The 19835-nt window shown below is 41.6% G+C and overlaps 1 protein-coding gene across 2 annotated transcripts in view; it reads left to right on the top strand.

The window, feature by feature from the left end:
* The window catches only part of LOC311245773 (DNA repair protein XRCC1-like), a 122285-nt gene that overhangs the window by 71540 nt on the left and 30910 nt on the right, over positions 1 to 19835 (top strand). For both annotated transcript variants that reach the window (XM_084335753.1, XM_084335754.1), the window contains exons 13-15: positions 9585 to 9639; positions 17403 to 17539; positions 17879 to 17969. In XM_084335753.1, the coding sequence (XP_084191879.1) occupies positions 9585 to 9639; positions 17403 to 17539; positions 17879 to 17969 (283 nt within the window). The remainder of the gene's footprint in view (positions 1 to 9584; positions 9640 to 17402; positions 17540 to 17878; positions 17970 to 19835) is intronic.

Raw genomic sequence — 19835 nt, 5'->3', positions numbered from 1 at the left:
AGCACAAGGAGCCAGCTGGCTCCGCCTCTACATATCTACAGATCCCAGGTCAGTCTAAGTGACTGACCTTCAGTTACACAGGGATAGACCATAGGGGCGCTTTTTTCCATTCTGAGCTCCTGTAGGGGCTGCTGTACCAACGGGAGACTCGGTTGATGAAATATGAGTTCAGATCGCTAATAAAACAATAAAACGATATTTGTCGTCGTGGGCACTCAGTGGGGGGCTAATAAAACGAGATATGTCATCCGTGGCACTGAAAGGGTTAAGAGGTTACAGGCCCAGTCTATAATTATACTGTGGTGGGGGCCACCTGTTGAAACACTGTAGCGAACCAAAACCGGCCTTGTCCAGATAATGATTTATTGTATTGTTGTTGTATTGTTTGTTGTATTGTTTTCCCAGAACTCGAGTAGTGATCGAGTACTCGTTTATGCACATTTATTTTTAGAATGCATAAAGAGCATGGCAGCAATAACAATGCACACAATGCTTAATGCTTATTGTCAGTCAAAACAGTCAGTCACCATTTGCACATTACATTACCTCGACTCTGTCTGCAGCAGGTCTCTCCACTCATGGAAACGCAGATTTCTGGTACAGGATGTGTTCTCTTTGGATAGCAGTAGTGTTTGGGTTCATGTAGCACAACTAACGTTAATTGTTAGCTATCTACAACATCAGCGTGTCCATATCAATAGTCCATGAGCGCTACGCAAAGTGGGTGACATGTTGTCAATTTGGAAATGCACAAACACAAACTACTGTTTTTATCTGTTTTAGCTAGCTGCATTCCAACACAACAAACGTTCCTCTCCAACTCTCTCAGACTTCCACTGTTGTCTTCCTGCAACTTACACCTTGTGGGATTTCAGAGCAATATTTCTGTTTCTTTTAGTGGATGTTTACTTGGTAACCTTGGTAAATCTTAAAGGGGAACTATCTTATAAATGGCATTTTTGAGTGTTTAGCATTGTTTCCTAGCTATGTGAACTTATATTAATATGATCTATGTCTCTAATTCTCATATTGGCGCATTCTTCCAATTCTCCTCTCACAATATTCACCTTCACTGAACTGAGTCATTTGAAAATGTGATGATTTGTGATGTCAGAGAGACACCGCTGCATGATAATGTGGCTGTGTGGCATCGGGTACATGATGAGCTGCACACAGTGGTTGGAGCCCAGGCTCAAAACGGCTCGAGATCTTGAGGTAGAAAAATGCTGTTTTTGAGGACTTGATTAGAAATACAAAACAATGAATAAAAAAAATTAAAAAAATTACAGAGGTGTTCCATAGACTCACAGGAATTGTGTAAAAGTGCCCAAATAGTGAAAGAAATAGTAAAATAGTTCCCCTTTAACTGTCTGCATCCTCACATGTCCTTGCATTAGAAGCCACACTTCTAGAGATAATGTGGGAGATAAAGTACTTACCAGAGCAACAGTAGCAGTCTGAAAGCAGCTATAACACAATGGCTTCAGAGAATTTCAAATAGCATCTCTTAACTTTTCTTTTTTTTTATCATTCCATTTGGGCTGTGGGGGGTGCTTAACTCATTGAGCGCCACACCCTTTTCCCATCTTTATTCAATGGAGCCAGCGTTATTGACCATTTTACCGATGTTTGTAGTCTTACCCCGAAAATGCGATCGTTACAAAAGCTTGGTTTAGGTCCGGTAAAATACGACACTGTGATCGTTACAGAAACTCCAAAAAGAATAATTCCAATGATCCCATCGGCGATCGCGATTACTCGTTTATATGTAATAATTACTCGTGTATACGGGAAACTATAGGTTTTGAGGATCTCCTAGCGATTGCTCTGCAAGAGCTCCTCCCCCTCAGAGCGAGTCAGGACAGAAAGGGATCAGGACAGACACTGTCTGAACTAGACTATCAGAGTTCAAAAGGTAGGCGATACTGCCACCTGGTGAGATTCGATCCTCATTGCAATGGACCTGTCTCAAAACCCTGCCCTCTTTTCTTGATCCTCCAATCACAGCTGTCGCTTACAAAGTTTGTACGAGGAAGTCCGAGGTAAGCGACAGCTGTGATTGGAGGATCAAGAAAAGGGGCAGGGTTTGAGATAGGTCTATTCCAACGTAGGCAGATGAGCCAGGGACACCTAGAGGGCTCTGGCTGACTGTGTATAGAACGGGGATCAAAGGAAAATATCAAAGGATCAAAACCTGAGTATACTGGTTTTGGCGCTCAACGGTTGGCGAGATAACCCGACTATACTCGGGTGTGGCCACCAAAGAGTTAAAGGTCCCATATTTAGTATATTTTCAAAAATGTTATATGACGTCCTTGAATCTGTGGAACAGCAGAATGAGTCTAGGCTACGTTTTTTTTTTTTTTTTATTATTTGTTTTCTGTATTTTATTGCTTTATTTCGGATACAAGTCCGGCATAGAGGAAAGATGGGAGAGAGATATGGGGGAAGACATTCAGCAAAAGTCGCCGGGTTCGGGAGTCGAACCCGGGACGGCCGCGTTGCACTACAGTGCGTTACATGGTGCGCCACCCTGGCGCCCAGGCTAAGCTAAGTTAAAGCTAACGTTACCCCCAGCCTGTGATTGGTCAGTCGTTATATCTACGTTGATGTTGGCTGCAATTCTGAATGGCTTGTTTCAATAGGGAGGCTTCTTGTCACAGCTTAACTGCAGACACTGCACTACGTACACATTTCACATTTTCTCAGTGTTCAGACAACCCCTAATTGTGTAAAAACTATGCAAAACACAATAAAGGGTCATTTTTACAATACCTTTAATGTAAGGGTAGCCAGAGTCCATGTCAGGCAGGCAGACAAGAGAAGGGATGAAAAGATAAAGGATGAAGTGAAGTGGGTAGATGTCCCCTTGACAGAGAGACATAGGATGACAGTTAAGAGAAAAGAGGATTGGAGAGTAGAGAGATACAAAGTGGATGGAATATAAAAGATTATGGTGTTATCAAAATGCTTCCCTAAGGTGGCGCAGGCCGGGCAGTAATTCAATATCGTTGTTTTATCATCTTTCACTGGGATTGAATAATTTGTGATGACATTATGGTGTTGCCATATTGTGGTAGACAATTTTGTGGTCTAAATTTATGTGAACTGTCGAGCACTTTTAAACTCAAAATGAACTCTTGTGGGAATATCATTTGAAAATGAGGTTTGGTATGATGTAACACTTGAACCAGTTCAATGCAATCAACATTTTACAGATTAATTAACCCTTTATCTGCCAGAGCTTATATCCATCCTTGTAGCCTCTCTGCCAGCACTATTTGTCTATGGAGATGTTCACCTTCTTTGCAGGGCTATAACTTTTTTAATTGTATTGCTAAATTGACATTACTATGGCCCATTCAACATCAATTATCTATCGTTCAGGATGTAGGAACGTTTAACTTTTTCATTCACACATTCATACTAAAATACCGTCCAGAGTATAAATATGTTTTTATCGTTTTCTGCTGTATTTCATAGAACGTGAGATATAGCCATAAATGCATATATTAGATGATCAAATGCAGTTTGATACCGATCAACGTTATATAAAAAATGTCACATGTACATGATCCTAACCGTCATGACTGGCCATCTGCTGGAGGGGGGGGGGGGGGGGGTCGTTTATAATGCAATGGCCGACGTTAAATGATTCATGTAGTATGGGTGATATATAGATCAGAGCAGTTTGTATGGATAATAATAATCAAAAACGCTGAAACTCACGGCAGCTTCCTCGTAGCGATGGGGAATGATACTGGAGCAAAAAGATCGCTATTATGGAATGTTGATCTAGGTGATCCAGTTCCGGTTTGTATAATACTAATATACGTCCAATCATGTTGTTTATTGAGTTATGGCAACGGATCGATATGCACGGTGTCTGGATAGAGTCCCGCGAGCGATAGCGAGTGGCCGGACGGAATAGGGTGCGGACCAAGCATTTCCGGCCACTTCCGGTTTTGCAACTCGCCGATCGGCCACCAGGTGGCGGTATTGGAGAGTTGAGCGGAGATCTACAGTACCAGCCAAGACTCCGTGGGTGAAATGTGAATACCGTGACAGAAATTTTAAATATTGATCTCAAAGACGCTGTAAAACGTCATTGGCAGATTACGCATGGCGAGGAATGACGTGGTAACACGTCATTGGCGGGAGATGGTTTAACAAGCAATTTTGCATTCTTGAGCAGATGGCGTCATACAGTACATAATGATATACAATACAAAATTATTTTGTCCTGGTAGTTTGAGTATTTGTCATGTATCTTATCCATAATTTAAACACCCAGGAGTTACTTGGTACATATCTGTGAGCCTTGGGAGGTGCTTCAGTGCATTTTGTTCCCCATTAACAGGAACAGAGAGCACCACTAAAGCTGGAGAGGATTAATTTAATTTGAAAGGGGCAAAAGGACAACCGCGTATGAGTGAGGGAGAGAAAAGAGGAGAGGTTAAGCACTTGGGAGTTGGATGGATTGAGAACACCGCCATGAAAAGAACAGCAAGGCTTTGGCATTGGTTTAAGATACAGCGTAAGAACAGAAGCAAGACGCAATCGCTGTGAAGGGACTTGTGCATGATTCTCATTTCTATGTTAATGCAAGAGTAAAGGCGTATTGGTGAGCAAACATGATTAACGCTCAAATACCAAAAGCTTATGTTCCATTAACACATTCCCTGCCATTGGTTATACCCATCAATATACCCAGTCTGCCACCACTGTAGGGCTGCAACGATTAGTCTACATAATCGACGACGGCGATCATAAAAACTCGTAGACGCAGAATTTTTGCGTCGATTAGTCATTAAAAACAAATTAAAAAAAATTATATATAATTTTTTATTTTTTTTTTGCACTACCTATCTTTGTGAAAGTGGCTTCTCAGCTCTGGTCCAGCTGAAGACAAAGCAGAGGAACAGATTGGACATTGAGCATGACCTCAGAGTTGCTTTGTCTACCATCACCCCAGACTTTGAGACTCTTGTCAGGAGCAAACAACATCCCCAGTTATCCCATTAGTTCCCTGGGATGTTAAGCTAAGAAGTCTGCTATATATTTTCTTTAGTTATTTAAACACTTTCACTCTAATTTGTATTATTTAATTTATTTATCTTGTTATGAGTGATTGTTGTATTATTCAAATACATTTTGATTTAAAGTTGCTTAAGATCCAAATTCAAATGTTTCATGAGTCATTATTTTAATTTGCTATGGATCATCTAGGGCTGGGCGATATGGCAAAAAATCATATCGCGATAACGATATGATAATGTTATCATATTTCTCGATATCGATAATTATCGAAATTGTTATAAGTAAAAAATAAAAATAAAAAATTTATATATTTTTTTTAAACAACAGATGTATGTTTATTTTGCAGCAATTCTTTGTCGTTGCTGCCATCTTTAGTGTTACATCCCCTCACACTCCAGTTCTCAGGCTGCAGCTGGTTTAAAAGCTAAAGTAAACCGGCTTCTCTGCTGGCTGTGGCTCCAGGGGAGTTGAACAGTTCTGGCTCTGCTAGTTTATTTTCGATCTTTTGGCGCTTTTTTGGTGGACAAACCACCGCACATGTGCACCGTGACTCATGACTGGAGTCTAGCTCTGCTAGCACACATAGCCTACTGTGTACAGACGGTTTCAAACTGTATTTTAAATTAGAAAGCAAACAAAATAAATGGACAAGAGAAAAATAAATCTCAATTTGGTCAGTATTGTCATTTGGACAAGCAAAGCCATTACTTTAAGTTGCAGGCAAGAAAGACAAGTCAGTCCACTGTCTCTGGTTTTAAAACTGCCCTGTTGCAGGTCAAAAAAAAAAAAAAAAAATCGATATATATTTTTTTTCTTTTCAATATTCGATATCGATTATTAAAATATATCGCGATATTTATCGTTATCGTTATATCGCCCAGCCCTAGGATCATCATGTTATGTTAAGTTAACTGTTAAGGCAGAGGGACTGGACAACAGGGTGACATTCACAGGTGTGCAGACTTGAGCATGTGAGGTAAAACATGCATTGGAGAAGGAGCCATGCCCACAGGAAACAGAGATTGACAAAAATAATCGTTAGATTAGTCGATTACCAAAATAATTGTTAGTTGCAGCCCTACACCACTGTAAGCCTATGGAGATGTTTACCTTCTTTGCAGGGCTATAATTGCTATATTGACATTACTATGGCCCATTCAACATCGATTATCTATCGTTCAGGATGTGGGAACGTTATACTTTTTCATTCATACATTCATACAAAAATACCTTCTAGAATAGAAGTATGTTTTTATTGTTTTCTGCAGTAATTCCTAGAACGTGAGTTATAGGCCTAAACGCATATATAGATTATCGATTGCCCCCCATACACGCTATATTAAAAAATGCAACTGTATATGATCGGTATACGTTATGCTTCATCATGCGTGGAGGAAAGGGGGGGGGGGGGGTCGTTTATAATTCCCTGATCATCAGTAAATGCTTTATGTAGTATGGGTGGATATATTGATCAGATGGTTTGCAAACAAGGAAATGCACAATCGGGTTGAAAATAACGTTATATTCCTCTTACCGTGGGTCAATGAGACTGGCGGTGAAAGATCCCAGGTATACGACGCCGATCGCCTAGGTCCATTTCCGGTTTGTATGTCGCAATAAACGCCGAAATCATATCTATTATTAAGTTTAGAAAGCGATCCATTATGTACATTGTGTCTGTCGGGAGTCGTGCAACGATATCTGACGGCCGGATGAGTTTAATCGACACATCATCCATATTAGGGCTGGGCGATATGACCAAAAACGTTATCGCGATAAAATTATTAAATTATTTTCATATAATTCGATATCGATAATTATCGTCGATATAATGTCTGTCAAGTTTAATTAACTTCTAATATGCTGCTGCGAATGTCTCAAGTTGAGTTGATGTCGTCATCAGTCCGCGCACGTTAACAGTTAGCCGACAAGCGGAGTATCTCATGACAATAAATATGACACTAAAATACTCTCTTCCGCCACAATATATTGAAACGACGTCCACTCCCACACTACTATAAACGTGGCCTCAGAATTCAAAACACACACATACTCGGCACGTAAATATATAAAACAGTGCCGTGCAAGCTAGGTATCCTAGCCAGCCTGTTGCTTCTAAGCGATGTATTCCACGACAATGTGCTAAATATGACACTAAAATACTCTCTTCCGCCACAATATATTGAAACGACGTCCACTGTATACCCCACACTACTTAAACGTGGCCTCAGAATTCAAAACACACACATACTCGGCACGTAAATATATAAAACAACGGCGTGCAAGCTAATTAGCCTAGCAAGCCTTGTTGTTGAGTGAGTCCTAGTACGTCTCCTTCCGGATCTCGTTCGCTCTCGGCCATCTCCTTCACTGATTGGTTGTTAGCTGTTGTGCGTATGCACGTCACGTCATCACGTAACGTTGGTTGTTGTTAGTGAGTGTGGTGAGCCGAGGCTGAACGGAGCCAAGCTTGGAAATCGATATATCGAAACTTTGCGACCACGTTTCATGTTTATTTCGAGGAAATAATTTATCGCGATAGTTATCGTTATCGTTTTATCGCCCAGCCCTAATCCATATCCTGTACGCGAGTGTAACTCGCCCGACCATCCACCAGGCGGTGGTATTGAGCCGTCGTTGCCATCACCTATAGCAGTGTTTCTCAAAGTGGGGGGCGTGCCTCGCTCTGTTTGAGGAAGTGTCGGGTTACACTATCTGCCTCGCTCTGTTTCTGCTGTCACTGTCAACCATAGAGGGGGCGTTAGTTATGCAAATCAGTGCTATATTAACACTTTCAGTGTCTTTGATTAACGTTGATTTACCCCGTTGAATGCCACCATCCACTTCAATGTTAGCGTTAAAAACGCCTAATCTATGTTTTAAATTATGGCTGTGTCTAATCTGCCCGTCGCTTATCAATGACTCGTTTGCAGTCAACATTGTCGAAACGGATTGTTTTTTTATCTGTTCATTTTCGTTTTATAGCATTTTGAAAAGCCCTCGTTTTCAAGGAAAATATAAAGATTCCATGATAAAAGACATTTACTGGAATATTCTAGAATACACAAAAACAAAAACATAAACGCTAGATTATCGATAGTATATGCGTACGATTGCACGCTATAGACACGAGCTGAAAAATCTATTCTCTTATTTCCTCATCAGCGATCACAGCCAAACAGCCACATCACACATAAGGCAAAAGCTGAAATCTCCGTCAAAACGGGTCTGATTATCCTAAGACTGGTAAAATAGATTCCTTACCTGAGATCAGATGTTCTCCAAAAAGATTAATCCAATTCCTGATCGCCATTCCAAATATTGATCACGCTTATTGATTGATTATTGGCTGCTGTAAATATATATTCCAGGCTGATTTCCGTCCCATTAATTAATTACAAATCCTGTAATTAATTAGATACATTTTTTTAATCGCCTGACAGCACTACTTTTAATTCTTTCTGTAGTTAATTAATAGAAATTAATGCGATAAAGTCCCAGCCCTAAAAATGACAATTGTCGATGGCCTGGTATCACCCCCAGGATTCATAGTATGATTGATCATCACTACTCACTAGGGATCTGCTGATACCAGTATCGGTCCAGATTCGGGCTGCAACTAACGATTATTTTGTTATCGATTAATCTGTTCTTTATTTTATTGATTAGTCAATGTATCTAAACGATTAATTTACCAGAAAAACAACAATTGATTCAATGTGTGGTACTACTACCCTTACAGTAGGTCACATGGGTAGTTGCCTCTCTGACACCACCTACTGAATACCCAGAGTAGGAGTTGAGCCATGTCTGTAAATGCTGTATAGTGTGGATGCTTACTGTACATGTAGGGTGAGTAACCTACATGCCATTACTGCTTTTTATCTATTGACTCTGATGCCTCTAAAGTAACTGGTGGTCTAAGTGTATTCCGTTCTGTAAAAGCAATGGATGGGATTTGGTACTCTGTATTCGATCAATACTCTGTATTGGATCAATACTCTGTATTGGATTGGTACTCAGTATTGGATCAATACTCTGTATTGGATCGGTACTTTGTATTGAATGAATGGGATCATACTCTGTATCAGATTGGTACTCTGTATTAGCCCGGTACTCTGTATTTGATCAGTACTCTGTATTTGATCAGTACTCTTTATCGGATCAGTACTCTGTATTTGATCAGTACTCTGTATTGGATCAGTACTCTTTATCGGATCAGTACTCTGTATCGGATCAGTACTCTGTATTGAATGAATGGGATCATACTCCGTATCAGATTGGTACTCTATTGGATCAGTACTCTGTATTGGATCAGTACTCTGTATTGGATCAGTACTCTGTATTTGATCGTACTCTGTATCGGATCAGTACTCTTTATCGGATCAGTACTCTGTATCGGATCAGTACTCTGTATCGGATCAGTACTCTGTATTGGATCAGTACTCTGTATTTGATCAGTACTCTTTATCGGCAGTGAAACAGTGGTATCGGTACATAACTAGTACAAATAAGTTACACAAAGTTTCCCATTTTTCTCACAGGTGATGAGAAAGACGATGACGGGTCTGCCATGGACACTGAGGACGAGCTGGAGAGGTAACATCGGTGCCAGTGTCAGTAATATTCATCTGAACATCGGTGCCACTGCCAGTGTCCATTATATTAACCTGAACATCGATGCCAGTGTCAATAATATTAACCTGAACATCAGTGCCAGTGTCAGTAATTTTCATCTGAACATCGGTGCCTGTAATATTAACCTGAACAACGTTTCCAGTGTCAGTAATATTCATCTGAACATCGGTGCCAGTAATATTAACCTGAACAACGGTGCCAGTGTCAGTAATATTCATCTCAACATCGGTGCCAGTAATATTAACCTGAATAACGGTGCCAGTAATATTCATCTTAAAGGTGACATGCATTGCTATTCCTAGCACTATTTGGGCAACTTGACACAATTCCTGTGAGTCTATTGAACACATCTGTAAGCTTTTATTCAAAAAAAGTCATTGTTTTATATTTCTAATCAAGTACTCAAAAGCCAAATTTTTCTCACTTTGGATTTCAGGCTGTGTTGGTCTGGCTCCGCCCATAAGCACTGTGTAAATTACTATGTGCTACTGCTGTTTCCCCGACAGAAGCTCCTCTCTCTCTCTCTCTATCTCTCTCACTCGCTCGTTGTCTGCCTCGCTCTGTTTGAGGAAGTGTCGGGTTATACTATCTGCCTCGCTCTGTTTGCTGTCGCTGTCAACCATAGAGGGGGGCGTTAGTTATGCAAATCAGTGCTCCACTATTATCCCTGTACCCAAAAAATCCAAGCCTGCTTGCCTCAACGACTACCGCCCTGTAGCTCTCACCTCCATAGCCATGAAGTGCTTTGAGAAGCTAGTAAAGGGCTACATCTGCTCCTCCCTCCCCATCAACATGGACCCCCTGCAATTTGCATACCGCCCCAACAGGTCCACGGAGGACGCCATATCCCATGTGCTGCACACAGCAGCATCACACCTGGACAAGAGGCAGGGGAACTATGTGAGAATGCTATTCATCGACTACAGCTCGGCATTCAATACCATAGTCCCCTCCATACTCATAGCCAAGCTCAGGGACCTGGGCTTGGGCTATGACCTCTGCCAGTGGGTCTTGGACTTCCTGACTGGCAGACCCCAGGTGGTGAGAGCAGGCAACTGCACCTCCTCATCCATCACCCTCAACATAGGGGCCCCCCAGGGCTGTGTTCTGAGTCCCCTCCTCTACTCCCTGTACACACACGACTGTGTGGCTCAGCGGAGTAGCAATACAATCGTCAAATTTGCTGACGACACAGTGGTGGTGGGCCTGATCTCTGCCAACGACGAGAGGGCCTACCTGGAAGAGGTCAAGGTCCTGGCGGGATGGTGCCAGGAAAACAGCCTCTCCCTGAACGTCAGCAAAACAAAGGAGATGATTGTGGACTTCAGGAGGTCGGGGGTCAAGGACTACAGCCCCCTCAGCATCGACGGGGCACCGGTTGAGAGAGTCAACAGCTTCAAGTACCTCGGAGCCTACATATCCGAGGACTTGACATGGACCACACACATTAACAGTGTGGTGAAGAAGGCACGACAACGCCTCTACTTCCTCAGGCGCCTAAGGAAGTTCCAAGTCAGCCAGAAGATCCTTAAGAACTTCTACTCATGTACAATAGAGAGCATCTTGACCGGCAACATCACCTCCTGGTTTGGGAATAGCACTGCACAAGACCGAAGCAGACTACAAAGAGTGACACGTTCAGCCGAACGCACAATTGGAGGGGGGCTCCCCACCCTCCAGAACATTTACTACAAGCGTTGCAAGGGCAAGGCTAAGAGAATCATTAAAGACTCCAGTCACCCGAACAACTGCCTCTTTGAACTGCTGCGGTCAGGCAAGCGATACCGGAGTCTCAAGGCGAGCACAGAAAGACTCAGAAGTAGCTTCTATCCCCAGGCCATCAGGCTGCTAAACGAACAATGAATGAACACTACACAACAACAACCACCAAACGCACATAGCACACACATCCACACGCACACACTCACTTTAAACAAACACACTGTAGCACCCACTCCACACACTTTATAGCACACACCCACTTTAAACAAACACACTGTAGCACCCACTCCCCACACTTTATATTTATGGATGAAGGATTGCACTACAACTCGTACACCTTACTGTAAATTGTACCTAAAATTGTACCTCATCCCATTTCTGCTTTGCACTAGATAGTACTGTACATTAGTACACTGCATAGTATTGTGTATTGTATATTATATGGTAACTCAGAACATTGTACATATGTCTATACCGAACACTGTGACCTCATTTTCTTCTTCTAAATTCATGCTATATTATGTTATTATGTTATTTGATACTATCTTGTCTAGCACAGTCTCTGGAGCGTAACAGTAAGAAGCATTTTGTATGAAAGTATTCTGTACTTCTGTATGACAACTATTAAAGAACTTGAACTTGAACTTGAACTTATATTAACGTCAGCAAAACCGTCAAATCAGAACAGCTTAGTTGAGTGAGGGAGGATCTCGTGAACTCGAGACTAGACTGATGAGTAGGGATGCACCGATATGAAAATTGGCCACCGATACCGATACCGATTGTTCAACTAACACAATCGGCCGATACCGATATTTGTGGCAAAAAATAAGTATTTGTAATTTTTTTTAATATATATTTTTTTAAATGTTTTTTTTTGTAATATTTTTTTTTAATGAAACTACTGTATATTTGTATGTGTATGTTTGTATTTGTAGGCCTCTTTACTTACTTAAAAAAAGGAAACATCAAGAAATATGTTTATGGTATTAATTATTAATTCCACCATGCGATGTAGCACTATCCCTCTCCCAGTATCGTCTGGCGGCCTGCAGATGGATACTATTCTCTCAACCAGCGCTCTCAACCAATGCAATAGAACCATTTTGATTGACAGTCGATTCGGTCAATTACGTCACACCGCTAGCACCCACCTCCTGCTGTTCTTACCACCAATCTGCAAGCGTTTATTCATTTTCTACTTCCGGGCATGCCGCCATTGATCTGCTTGCGAGAACCACAACAAGCTAATACGTTAGCTGCCCGCCGACCAGCGCTCCACAAGATGACCAAACGACACACAATGATTTTACTGCAACAAATGTTATAATAAAACAAAGCCTTTCTATACATTTGTCTGATTGAAAACTTTATTAACAGATTGCAGAATGGGTAGTTGGGTACGGAATGAGCAACGGAATGGAACTGAGCTATGAACGGAGTAATGCCTTGCTTACTTGCTATCTCCGGGTAAATAATATGCTGATGTTATTGAACGTGTAACACTAACTAATATATATAACGTTAATGCCACAAAACGAATGTTTGTGTCATTTTAACAGCAGATACTTTCTTAAATGCCATCTTCCCGAGAGAGGGGTGTTGACGGGGAGCTGTGATGGGTTCGCTTGGTTGTGTTATTAATAGCATTGAACAGCTAACCGAAAGCTAGCGTTAACTAACGTTAAAGGTTTAGCCATAACGTTACCTTGGCTAAAGTTGGGGCTATTCATAATCCAGCAATAATGGCTGCAGACCTGCAAGCAAAGTACAGCAAGTTGGCAAAGGAGTATTCCAACGTAAATCACATTTTCACCAGTAAACGTTAGTCTTCCATCTGCCGGTAGCTCATGCTAGCTAACCTAGCTAATGTTAGCGTAGTCACTGAGCGACCACCTCGTGTACACAATTAATGACATGTTGCGGACAGCCATATCGGTGACAATGTTTAGCTTTTAGTGCCAAATGATAAGAGTCTGAAGTGGAGTCTCAAAAGAGAATATTGAATAGTAACTTTGATGCAGTAGCTTGTGTGTGTGTGTGTGGGGGACTGGGGGCGGCGCCGTTGTGCAGGACGCGCTTATCGGCTACTGCCATCGGCACATTCGAGCTTATCGGCCGATAGGCCGATTGCAGTCAACAAGGCACTTATCGGCCGATACCGATACCCGACCGATACATCGGTGCACCCCTACTGATGAGTCAATATGGTAATTAGAGACACAGACCCATTGATACTAACCCGTATTACTATAAAACCATGCTAAACACAGAAAAAAGCCATTTATAATGCATGGCCCCTTTAACTGGTTCTGCGCCAAAAACGAGTATACTCGTTATTGCCCGCCAATCTAATAACGCCAACAACGACTTTACTAGTTTTTATGATTTGTTATTTCCTTTATTTGCTATTGGCATTCATAATTCATCCAGGAAGGCTCCGGGAGTCAGTTGGACCCCGTCTGATATTTCAACGCCTCAATACCGCCGCCTGGTGGATTTCGGGCGAGTTGCACTCCACTCTAAACCGGATGTGGCGCTCTGTGCATCGAGGAAAATCCTCTGGCAGAGCTATCTTGTTATGTTGATCAAGACAAACACTCGAGTGCATTTGATCGCTTTCGAGACGCAAGAATCAATATGCTTTCGGCGTTTATTGCATCATACAAACGGAAAATGGATCTAGCGGATCGACATCAAATAATTGGAATTTTTTTTCTCCAGACGCATCGGCCACAGGTAAGAAGAATCTAACGTTAATTCCACCTCGATTGTCCATTTATTTCATTGCAATCCATCTGCTCAATGTATGATGTCGTACTAAGGAAAGCCGTTACTGACAATCAAGGAATCGTAAACGACCCCCCCCCCCCCTTTCCTTCACGCATGATGGAGCATAATGTATACCGAGCATATGCATTTGAATTTTTTAATATAGCGTGTATAGGAATGAAACACCAATCGATTATGTGTAATATGCGTCGGGGCCTATAACTCGCGTTCTAGGAATTACTGCTATACACTCCAAAAACATACTTATATTCACGACGGTACTAACACGACAATGTATGAATGGAAAACGTTTCCACATCCGGAACGATAGATACCCAATGTTGAATGGGCCATAGTAATGTCGATATAGCTATAATATTTAAAAAGTTATAGCCCTGCAAAGAAGGTGAGCGACTCCATAGGCTTACAGCACTGGCAGAGAGTGGTATAAGATGGGCAAACTGCGTGGCACAGAATGTGTTAACATCGGTGCCAGCCAGTATTATTAACCTGAATAATGGTGCCAGTGTCAGTAATATTCATCTTAACATCGGTGCCAGTAATATTAACAGGATAATATCACGGTTATGTGGTCACGGTTTTCGGTTCAGTTTGATATACATATATATATATATATATATATATATATATATAAAAAAAATATGTAACACTCCAAAAATTTAAACATGCTTCTCATTTACAAAAAAAATAAAAGGTTTACAGCGGTTTGCCTTAAATGTGGCAAATGTTTGGCACACAAAGACCGAACTGACTGAAAATATATAGGTTACATTTGTCTAAGTATTAACTTAGTGCAAACAAACAAAATAATTAAACCTTTCTATTTTTGTGGCCACATTATAGACAAAGGCCATCAACATAAAGTATTCATATGCTCAACCAGCACTAGACTTTCCTTTCTTTAAAATAAACACAAAAAAACAATGTCAATGGGGCGGCTAAGTGGCGCAGTGGGCAAGGCGCTCACCACTAACGCAGGAGATGCTGGGTTCGAGCCCAGCTCTCGGCGTTGCTACCAGCTTGGCTGGTCGTTCATACTAACACAATTGGCAGTGTTAGGGGTGGGAAAGCTGGTGGGTGGGGATTGGACGTTGTGGACAGCGACTACTACAGGTCGGTTGCTGCGCCTGTACGCGTGAATACTTTCGGCAGCCAACATGCCCTTCCGCGTTGCTCTGATTGGCCATGCGCATGAGCCGCAACACACTCCTCTGCCAGGCAGGAATCTTAACGCAATTTATACAAATGGAAGTATTGATTTCGTCGTAACGAATCATTAAAAATATATACCGTTGACTGGAATATGTTGTGCCTTTACACATATGTTGGATTATGTAATTGGTTTGTCATGACAAACCAATAAAAAATCGCGAATTAACCGGTGGCTACAACAACACACAGTAACTACATGCATCATTGTTTACAATGAACGGTGGACGATTTTTTATTGGTTTGTCATGACAAACCAATTACATAATCCAACATATGTGTAAAGGCACAACATATTCCAGTTAACGGTATATTTTTTTAACTCGTTTTTGGCGTAGATTGTGTTAATGGAAAGATTAGTTCTCCGCTTGAAATTAAAGTGCAGATATTACACTCGGCTGTGTCGTGTTATTCCACAAGTATACACGCGAGTCCTCTGTATTTGTGAGTGTCTTTATTGTTAGCTCCGTAGCTCCACCATTATCCGCTCCTACGTAGTCTGCTCTGCCTGCCCTGCGTACCTGTCCGTGACCCCAGTACGGTGGCCTGTACTCTGTCACCTTTTTCTTCTTTGAGCTTAAAATAACTCCACACAGCTGACATGACCGTGGCACTCAGGTTTAGCTAACGCTAACGTTGTTGTCGGACTACTACTGTTCATGTGATGGCACGTTTTACGGCATGTATCGGATTGGAAAATACTTCCTGTTTTTCCGATATCCGATCCTGTGAATTTGACCAGTATCGGACCGATACTGAGTATCGGATCGGTGCCATCCCTAATTTTGATCACCGCAAATGTTGATAAGCAATTACAAATTTGACCCCCCCCTGCCCACACACATGCACACATTTCTCAGGTATTCAAGCCAGGAGAGAGCGAGAAATCTCCATCACCTGCTCCAAGTTTCTCGATCGCTCAAAACTTCCCACATTTTCTCATATTCATCCACTCTCCCCATTCTCCCATCTGCTATCTACCACGATGTGTAGGCCTGCCTCGATAAGCAATAAATCGATTAATTGCTGCGATAATTAAAATGAATGCAATGATTTTGACGGGCGCGATTAATTGCTATTTGCGCGTTTGTTTTAATGAGGCGGAACCAGTGCCCCTTGTCAGTCACTGTCCGTGTTGGGAGGCGGGCCGCTGACGTTACTAGAGTACAGCACGGGAGCTCCGTGGGGCAACGCCACATAGCTTAACTACATTTCTCAATAGTGTTGCTCCTTTTAACCAAGTAGCATTATTTGTAGTGTAACGTTAGCTATTTTTAGACCCAAGTAGTTACTCGCTACTGCCCGGAGAAACTGGACTGCTAAATAAAGATGAAAGATAGAGCTTTGATTCTCATTCCATGCTAACAACATTAGCTAAATAGCTAATAAACAAAATACAACGTATAGCATAGCTACAAGTACAACACAGAATAACGTTAATACAATTACATGCATCATTGTTTACAATGAACGGGTGGGGCTAGTCAAAGGACTGGACACGGGGACAAGTTAAACATGAATTAATTTATTATAACACTCCGGTAGTTTCGAGTCGTGCTGCAGTGCTTACGCACCACAGCTATTCTATACTGCTTTGACGCTTCCTCCTCATCGTTGATTGCCTGTAGTAGCTGCATCTAACGTTAGTAGCTAACGTTAAAACTAACCTAAAGTTAGTTGTTCACCAACAATTTGTTTTATCATTAGCTCAAAAACAGAACCGGACGAGACAAGTTGTCGGCTCATAGGTTCTGCTTAGGATAATCACAACAATACTTCCGGTCCGGTCGGTGGGCTTCAAAATAAAAGTTTTGGGAAATAAATTTCTCAAAAAAAATTCTCTAACCGGTCGCAATAATATCGCTTATCGCGATATTTTCGGGGGCAATTAATCGCCCAGCAAAATGTGTTATCGTGGCAGGCCTAACGATGTGTGTCTGATTTCCCTGATTTCAAAGTTGCCTGCCTTTTTATTTGATCTTTCATTCTCTCACTAATAGGGTGGCCAGCGAGAGCAGACACAAAAAAGTAGAGAGTGAAAGAAAAAGAGTGAAAGAAGAGGACCCGTACGGAGGGTCGACGGACGAGAACACAGACGTGGAGGCAGAGGAAGACCACCCCATCCCGGACCTGCCAGGTCCGTCTGTCCCATCTCTTCCCCTGTGTGTCCGTCTGTCTGTTGTATCTTGTCAGTTTGTCTTTCATTTCATCCCTCTGCCCTCCTCGTCTCATTCACATTCAAATGTATTGTTTTCAGAATATGAATATCGCCTCTTTCAGCCATTGCTACGCACAAACATCAAGATTGTTAAATTGTGTGCAATTTTCTAAATTTATTAAATTTTACCCACTGCTCTCTCCCTCTCATCCCTTTTCTCAGGAAGCAGTAATGGTTGCTGTTGTACAATGCATTTAATCTCATTCTCTCTCTCTCTCTCTCGCTCTCTTTTTCATCCCATGTTCTTGTCACCTCTAGACTTCCTGACTGGAAAGCGCTTCTTTCTCTACGGCAAGTTCGCCAACAACGACAGACGCCTCCTGCTGCGGTACATTGTGGCGTTCAACGGGTAGGGAGCGCTGCTGCTGCGTGTCTGTGGACATTAGACCTGTCCCCAAAGCCTGTTTTTGGGATTTGAACTTCGCCAGGGTTTTTAGATCGGACATTCGAACCTTAATTTTTAATCATGCAAAATATTTGCTCCTAAATAATTTTTCTGGTTCAGTACTGTATAGTCTTGACTTTAGGCACATAGTGCACATTTACGCATATAACGTAGGCAAAATGTGCATATTGCTGCGGTTATTAAGAGTAGTAGTAACTACTTACTGGTCACGGGAGGCTTCAATAATGTTTGGATGATAATCCATTTTGTGAATCTATTTGTTGAAACATCTTTGTTGGCCGACGGCTCCTGCTATCTTAACGTTAGCCAGCTAAACGTGCATAGCTTAATTAACGTGCATAACATACCTGTGTAACGTTAAGTAACTTGTGTTCCCCTGGAAAAGTTCAGCATCACTGCATACACTTGGTTTAATCCAAACGTCCATTCGGAAATGTTGTATTATGAAATAAGAAGGGTGAGTGTGAGTCACTCAACTCTCTTTTTTGCATGCTTGATTAATTTCCTGATAATGTATGATGGTGACCCCTCCTCATCCCGACTAGACTTGTGTTGTTGTGTCTGTGTTCACGCGTGACTTTCGAATTATTGTCAACACAACTTAGTACTGTGATATTCTGATATATATCCCATTCTGATATATATTTTTAGTGTAAAATAAATTAAAAACAAATGAAAAAATATAAATACATTTTAAAAAGCGGCGGTTCGAACCCATTAACTCTTTCTGCGCCATACCCGACATTTCTCGGGTTTCGCCGCCAACGGTTGATTGCCATACCCGAGATTTTTCGGGTTTAGACCCTTTGATCTTTTTCCTTTGATCCCCATTCTAAACACTCACACGGACCTCCCTGTATCTCCCTTGCACCGCTGCCTACGTTAAAATTGCAATGACGATCGAATCCCGCCAGGTGGCAGTATCACTTACCTTTTGAACTGGGATAGTTTGGTGTGGGACCACTTTAGTGTGGGGAGTGTCTGCAGGAACTTCTCCCCCTCAGAGGGAATCAGGATAGAGCAATCACTCTGAGATTTTATCGCCCAATTTTATCGAGTAATTGCGATCGCGATGGGATCACTGGGATTATTCTTTCTAATAATAATAATAATTCATTTAATTTATATAGCGCTTCTCAATAACCCAAAGTTGCTAGAGTACCTTCTGCTAAGGTAAGGTCTATTCTATGTCTATTTTACCGAACCTAAAACATGCTTTTGTACCGATCACAGCGTCGTCTTTTACCGAACCTAAAACATGCTTTTGGTAACGATCGCAGTTTCGAGGTAAAACGACCCCCCCTCCCCCTTGATGATTTTGTGAAGAAACATTTGGAAATATTTGGAGTTTCAGGCGAGCAACCCGAACGATTTGGGCATATGCATATAAGACGTCATATCTCGCGATCCAGAAAAAAAGACTGGATTATTTTGGAAAGGGTCAAGTTTCAAGTTCAAGTTTCTTTATTAGTTGTCATCAGTGATGCCACAGATTACTTGTAAAAGTAATCTGATTACTGATTACTGATTACTCCTTTAAAAAGTAATCTAAGTTACTTTACTGATTACTTGATTATCAGAGTAACTTAGTTACTTTGAAAGTAACTAGGTTACGAAGTCGTCGTCGTTCCCCCAACAGTTTTTTTTTAAACGCTTTATTGAAAGTGCATAAATAGTTTTTAACTTGTTTCTCTGCACATAACGTAAATTGTTAAACTAGTGCTTCAGCTTCTGTACCATCAAGTATGGTAAAGCAACAGTCTATGATGCTCACAGCATTAGAGCAGCCAGCCAGTGGTTTTACAAAAC

Source organism: Notolepis coatsorum (assembly GCF_963971535.1).
Source record: "Notolepis coatsorum genome assembly, chromosome: 19".
NCBI classification, from domain to species: domain Eukaryota; kingdom Metazoa; phylum Chordata; class Actinopteri; order Aulopiformes; family Paralepididae; genus Notolepis; species Notolepis coatsorum.
The sequence above is the reverse complement of the archived record's forward strand: the minus strand, read 5'-3'. Positions and strand labels throughout refer to the sequence as shown.